General features: G+C 47.8%; 1 protein-coding gene across 1 annotated transcript; it reads left to right on the top strand.

Annotated features, from left to right (window-relative positions):
• The first annotated feature begins 297 nt into the window (after positions 1 to 297).
• On the top strand, positions 298 to 5,698 carry RNF2 (ring finger protein 2). Its single transcript, XM_009074584.1, has 6 exons — positions 298 to 423; positions 561 to 721; positions 2,341 to 2,556; positions 3,654 to 3,926; positions 4,780 to 4,951; positions 5,597 to 5,698. The coding sequence occupies exons 1-6, from the start codon at positions 337 to 339 to the stop codon at positions 5,696 to 5,698; spliced, it is 1,011 nt and encodes a 336-aa protein (XP_009072832.1). The 5' UTR covers positions 298 to 336.
• The last annotated feature ends 796 nt before the right edge of the window (positions 5,699 to 6,494 follow it).

The raw sequence follows: 6,494 nt of genomic DNA, 5'->3' as shown, positions 1-6,494 counted from the left end.
CTGAGGACACCAGAGCTGTGTGCAGGATTCCAGGTGGGTCTCCCAGAGCAGAGCAGAGGGGAAGAATCACCTCCTTGGACCTGCTGCCCACACTGCTGTGGGTGTAGCCCAGGAGTTTTTTGATCTCAGTTGCTCTGCCCCTATCCACAAATTCTGTGGCCCCATCACAGAAGGTCACCAAACTCCTCAGGCAAATCCACAGAGCCCCCAGATCTGCTGCGTTGGCACGGAGCACTGTGTGTGTGAGGACTGGGGGCTCTGCTGGCTCAGGGGGTGAGAGCTGGATGCTGCACCCAGACATACACCAGTGCTCAGCTTTCTCTTCTCTTGCCAGCCATGTCTCAAGCCGTGCAGACCAACGGGACACAGCCCCTGAGCAAAACCTGGGAGCTCAGCCTGTATGAACTGCAGAGAACACCTCAGGTACCGTGTGCTGCTGTGCTGGGCTTTGGGTGCTCGGTGCTGTTGCGTGTTTGCTTTGTCTTTTCACTGTGCTTCCCTCCAGTAAAACATGCTTCCTCCCTGAGGAATCACTGAGCTTTTCCTTCCTCTGGTGCTAGGAAGCCATCACGGATGGCCTGGAGATCGTGGTGTCCCCCCGGAGCCTGCACAGTGAGCTGATGTGTCCCATCTGTCTGGACATGCTGAAGAACACCATGACCACAAAGGAGTGTTTGCATCGCTTCTGCGCCGACTGTATCATCACAGCCCTCAGGAGTGGGTATGTCAGTGCTGCCCAGGGCAGGGGGATTGCCCTCAGGACAAAACAGGGTCAGGACAGGTCCTGGGTGTTGGTGTGGGGCAGGTGCTGTGCTCTGGAGATTCCTCAGGATGCACCACACCTTTCATACCTCATTCAGCCCTCTCTGACAGACCAGATCTGACTCTTCCCTCATGAAAAAGTCATCCCATAACTGTTTCTTGCAAGGCATTGAAAACCTCTCTTAGCTTTTTTTTCCCCCCTCTTCAATCCAGTAACAGTAAACCAAAAATACATCACATTATTCACAAAGTCTCATCTTCCTTCTTCTTCCTTTTCCTAATAACAGATGTCAGACTCTGTGGCCTTCAGTAGTCCTAAGCAGCACTGCTGAAATGACCTACACAAAGTACAAATCATTTCTCTTGTCTTCTTCAGTTACAAGTCCAAACTTTCCCAAATAGAATCCTGAGGTAACCAACAGTCAGTGATGTCATTACCTACTTCTGATCATGGCAGTTACCTGTGCCCAGAGGTCACACTTCATTCACTGTGCCTGTGTAAATTCTGAGTAATTAGCAAAACTGAACTAGAGGGAAACAAGAACAGCATCAGGAGCACCAGACACCAGAGTTTCACTGCTGAGGCCTCCTCCTCTTACAGGAAAAAGATGGTGTGAACCTCACATTCTAGTTAAATGAGCACAAAATAGTAGGAAGGACAAGATTGGTTTAGTTTTCCTAGTAATTAGTGTTTGGGTTCCTTAACCTTTGTTTTGTCCTGTGTGAGTGTTAGAAATGATGGAATCACAGAATGATAAAATGCTAGACTGGTTTGGGTTGGAAGTGACCTGAAAACTCATCCCATCCCACCCCTGCCCTGGGCAGGGACACCTCCCCCCAGCCCAGGCTGCTCCAGCCCCATCCAGCCTGGCCTGGAACACTCCCAGGGATGGAGCAGCCACAGCTGCTCTGGGCACCCTGTGCCAGAGCCTCAGCACCTCACAGGGAACAATTTCCTCCTAAGACTATGCTTTAAAACAATTTCCACCAGACATGCATTTTTTATATGTAAAATTCCAGACAGAGAGTGAAAGGAAGAACTGGTTTGCTGAGCGAGACTTTAGAACTCTTCAATCTAAATACAGTTTGCTTGAACACACTTGAAAACAAAGAAGCAGCAGGGAGATAGATGTTTGGGATTTGAAGTCTAAACATCTGGAACTACCTGATCTGTCCCAAGACAAGCTGCATCCCAGATGTGCTCTAAATACTGAGTCTTAGTGAGCCCTTTGACCAAGAATGGCACCATCAGGGCAGAGTTTTGTTCCTGCTGGAGAGTTAGTGTTGCTTTCTCCCTTCCTGCTCATGTCTCGCACCATCAGAGTTTTGTTCCTGCTGGAGAGTTAGTCTTGTTTTCTCCCTTCCTGCACATGTCCAGCAACAAGGAGTGTCCCACGTGCCGGAAGAAGCTGGTTTCAAAGAGATCCCTTCGGCCAGACCCCAATTTTGATGCTCTCATCAGCAAGATTTACCCGAGCAGAGATGAGTATGAGGCTCATCAGGAGCGGGTGCTGGCAAGGAGAGTTTTGTTCCTGCTGGAGAGTTAGTCTTGTTTTCTCCCTTCCTGCACATGTCCAGCAACAAGGAGTGTCCCACGTGCCGGAAGAAGCTGGTTTCAAAGAGATCCCTTCGGCCAGACCCCAATTTTGATGCTCTCATCAGCAAGATTTACCCGAGCAGAGATGAGTATGAGGCTCATCAGGAGCGGGTGCTGGCAAGGATCAGCAAGCACAACAACCAGCAAGCTCTGAGCCACAGCATTGAGGAGGGATTAAAGATTCAGGCTATGAACAGGTATGTAATCCACCTGGTTTGTCCACGTGTCACCTCACTTGCCTTGGCACTAAAAATACACTGCCTGTCCTCACTCCCTCTACAGCCTGAGATTCCTCTGAACTCTGCCAAAATAGCTGTTAACCTTTTGTCTAGTAGAAACCTTTGTATCACTCTCTGCAACTTCTCTTGTCCATTTCTGATGTACATTTCAGCTCAGCTTTACCAAATCGTGGCTATTGTGTCCGAGATAACAAACCAGAATGGAACAAATCCTCTACCAAAATACTACCCTTAAGTGCGAGTAACTGCACATAGTACCAGGTTTCAGTTGCCCCTTAATTCCCAGGCTGGAATGTGTGGTGTTTCCACCACAGTGAAATTCAGAGTGTGCATTTAAACCTAAGAGAGGGAGCTGGGAAAGAGGCCCCAAACCTTTATGTTGTGGTGAAGCATGTGATGACTTGTGTTTTTAATCCCATGTGGATTCATGTGTTATAGGTGAAAATAATCACAGAATCAACCAGGTTGGAAGAGACCTCCGAGATCATCCAGTCCAACCCTCCCGTGGTCACTAGCCCATGGCACTAAGTGCCACATCCAGTCTCAGCTTGAAAACCTCCAGGGATGGGGAATCCACCACCTCCCTGGGCAGCACATTCCAATGCCTGTCTCTCCCGAAAAAATCTCTTCCTAATCTCCAACCTAACCCTCCCCTGGCAGAGCTTGAGTCTGTGCCCTCTTGTCCTGCTGCTGGTTGCCTGGGAGAAGAGACCAACCCCCACCTGACTCCAACCTCCTGTCAGGGAGTTGCAGAGGGTGATGAGGTCTCCCCTGAGCCTCCTCTTCTCCAGGCTGAACACCCCCAGCTCCCTAAAATAGCCTTAAAATATGTCTAAAAGATGTTTGAGGGATAGGAAAAATCCATGGTTTTGTTTGTGAATATCTTTTCATAAAAAGAAAAGTCAATACATGTTTTAAACTTTAAATCTCTTTGGAATGTTCAGTGCTTGTGTGTGCACATGTCTGACTCCTGGTGTGAGGGAGGAGCTGTCTGAGTGTTGTGGGCCTGAACTCTGACTGGGGATTAGGGTTTGTTTCTGCCCTTTTCTGCCCAGGTTACAGCGTGGCAAGAAGCAGCAGATTGAGAATGGCAGTGGAGCAGAGGATAACGGCGACAGCTCGCACTGCAGCAATGCCTCCACGCACAGCAACCAGGAGGCAGGGCCCAGCAACAAGAGGACCAAAACCTCAGATGATTCCGGGCTGGAACTGGACAATAACAACACAACTGTGGCCATAGACCCTGTGATGGATGGGGCAAGTGAAATCGAGTTGGTCTTCAGGCCTCACCCGACCCTCATGGAGAACGACGACAGCGCGCAGACGAGGTGAGGATCTGCTCCTCCTCGTGTGTTCTGTGCTTTGCTGCTGCTGCTGCTGTTGTTCTTTGTTGCTTCTTAGGGCTTTTAAAATTTGAATCTATTTACTTCAGTCATGTCCCATCCTGTTTAACCATCTCATAGAATCCCACAATGGTTTGGGTTGGAAGGACCTTGAAAGGTCAACTAGTTCCACCCCTGCCCTGGGCAGGGACACCTCCCCCCAGCCCACGCTGCTCCAAGGCCCTCCAGCCTGGCCTGGAACACTCCCAGGGATGGAGCAGCCACAGCTGCTCTGGGCACCCTGTGCCAGAGCCAAATGAGACATACACTCCTGGGCAACCTGTGCCAGTGCCAAATGAGACATACACTTTCTCCCTCTTTCTATTGCAAGTCAGGTAGATGCCCCTGCTCAGCTGCTGTTAAAAGCACAGTAATTACCTGTTTTAAGCCTCTGATCACAAATAAAGATGTTTTAAGGTTTCCCAGCATTGCACTTCACAGTAGGTACTGGGATGATGGTGTAGTATTGGCTCCTTTCTCCTTATTTTAAGATTCTTAAGTGTCAGCAGTTTCCAGAGCAGCTTTGTGTCAGGATTTGCATATTTTTTGGCTCATAATCCAATCCAAGCACAGACTAGAAATTTTGACTCACACCAGTGAGTTTTGTGGACTCTCTTCAGCTCTCTTCTTGACTTTGCTGCTGAGACATCTGTCTGTGATGCTTGTAAATCTATCAGAAAGTTCACTATGTGAACTGTCTTTGAAGTGAAAGACCTTTTCACAGCTGATGCTTAACATTTTGGGGTGCTGCAGATGTCGTGTTCCCATTCCTGTTGATTCCCTGTGGTTGCTGTCACAGGTACATCAAGACCTCAGGCAATGCCACGGTTGACCACTTGTCCAAGTACCTGGCTGTGAGGTTGGCTTTGGAGGAGCTGCGCAGCAAAGGAGAGTCAAACCAGATGAACCTGGACACAGCCAGTGAGAAGCAGTACACCATCTACATCGCCACGGCCAACGGGCAGTTCACTGTAAGCACCACCTCTGCCTTGGAGGGAAACTGCACTGACACAGCCCTGATGCACATGGGACCACATTCCACTCAGCTGGGCTTCTCCTGGGTTGGCTTGGGGCAAAAAATTCCCCTTTCTTTTCCTGTTGTATTTATTTTTCTGTTCCTCTTTGCCCTCTCTCCCCTCTTTCCCCTCTCTCCCCTCCCCTTCTCTTTTTACCTTTTTTCCTGAAATAATATTTTTCCTTTTCCTTTCATTTTCCTTTTTTCTTTCTCCTTTTCCTTTTATTTTCCTTTTCCTTTCCCTGTTTCCTTTTTCCAGGTTGTTTAGAAGCAGTTCAGTGGCTTTTGAGGGAAATGTAGGCAGCAAAAGGACAGTAGAAATGTAGGCAGTTGGTAGGAAAGGAGGCACATGAATTCCTTGGGGAAAATTCAGCAATGCCACCAACTACTAGTTGGCTTAGACCAATATTCAGCAGTGAGAATTGAAGAGGTAAAATATTACTTGATCTGAGAATCTTATTTCTTGGTTAGCTTGTAACTTGTGCCTGTAAGTTGTGCCACATCATGGTGACTCCTTTAAGCTGGCACAGCCTTCGGGCACAAGGAGCTGTTTCTGCAGCACCACAGTCAGATTCATTTCCATTCTGGTGTTCTCTCCTAGGTACTAAATGGGTCCTTCTCCCTGGAACTGGTCAGTGAGAAGTACTGGAAGGTGAACAAGCCCATGGAACTATACTACGCACCCACGAAGGAGCACAAATAAGCTGTGCTGGAAAGTTGGGATGGGACTAACTCTTTTTATAGCTATGACTTCTCTAATATGAACAGGAGGCACCACCAGTATTTTCATGGACAATCCATGTGATGCCTTCAGGCACTCTCAGTATACTCAGTAATATGGTTAGACAGTATTCTGGGTTGTATTTAATTTAGTCTTTGGGTTTTTTGGTTGTTCCCTAGGAGACTAAATGACCTTCTCCAGTGCATTCCAGTGTTTGAGATGCTTTTCTGTTCCTGATGCATGGTAACCGATCGAGTGTTCCACTTTGGAATGTCTTCATTTTGTCCAGGTACATCTGGATCTCTACATTTGACACAGTTCTAGTAGCCTCTGTGAAGTATTGAGCGTTGGATGGCCAAGGAAGTCTATTCAAGAGTAGCATATGCCAAGGAATGTGTTCAGTGTGGGAATTTGCTAATTGTTGTCCATCTGAAGGATGGGCAGAGTGGGTTTCTGATAGGCTGACAGGTAAATGTTTCCCTAGGAAAGGTTTATGATGTCATTTTCTTGGGAACAAACGTGAGCTTGGCATCTTGTGAGTGGCATCCCTGTCTATGGCAGGGGTTGGAATGAGATGTCTTTATGGTCCCTCCCAACTCCAACCATTCTGTGAGTCTCTGATTGGAAATTGAGCTGCAGTGAGAAATCTGACACTTTAAAACTCTGCTGTTCACTGGGCTTAATACTTCAGTGCACGGCGAGTCATGAGATTGGTTTGCTTTTTAGTGAGTGTTTCAGTCAAAAAAAAAAAGCCCAAACAACCCAAACCCACAACTTA

The sequence above is a fragment of the Acanthisitta chloris genome, unplaced genomic scaffold (assembly GCF_000695815.1).
Source record: "Acanthisitta chloris isolate BGI_N310 unplaced genomic scaffold, ASM69581v1 scaffold20665, whole genome shotgun sequence".
In the NCBI taxonomy this organism is placed as follows: domain Eukaryota; kingdom Metazoa; phylum Chordata; class Aves; order Passeriformes; family Acanthisittidae; genus Acanthisitta; species Acanthisitta chloris.
Note: the sequence above shows the minus strand (reverse complement) of the source record. Positions and strands in the feature narration are given on the sequence as shown.

Bases quoted from the DNA above. Each gene is read 5' to 3' on its own strand.
- RNF2 (XM_009074584.1), top strand. From the start codon at position 337: ATGTCTCAAGCCGTGCAGACCAACGGGACACAGCCCCTGAGCAAAACC. The intron at 424-560 runs GTACCGTGTGCT...CTCTGGTGCTAG, and splicing joins AACTGCAGAGAACACCTCAG to GAAGCCATCACGGATGGCCT. The intron at 2,557-3,653 runs GTATGTAATCCA...TTTTCTGCCCAG, and splicing joins AAGATTCAGGCTATGAACAG to GTTACAGCGTGGCAAGAAGC.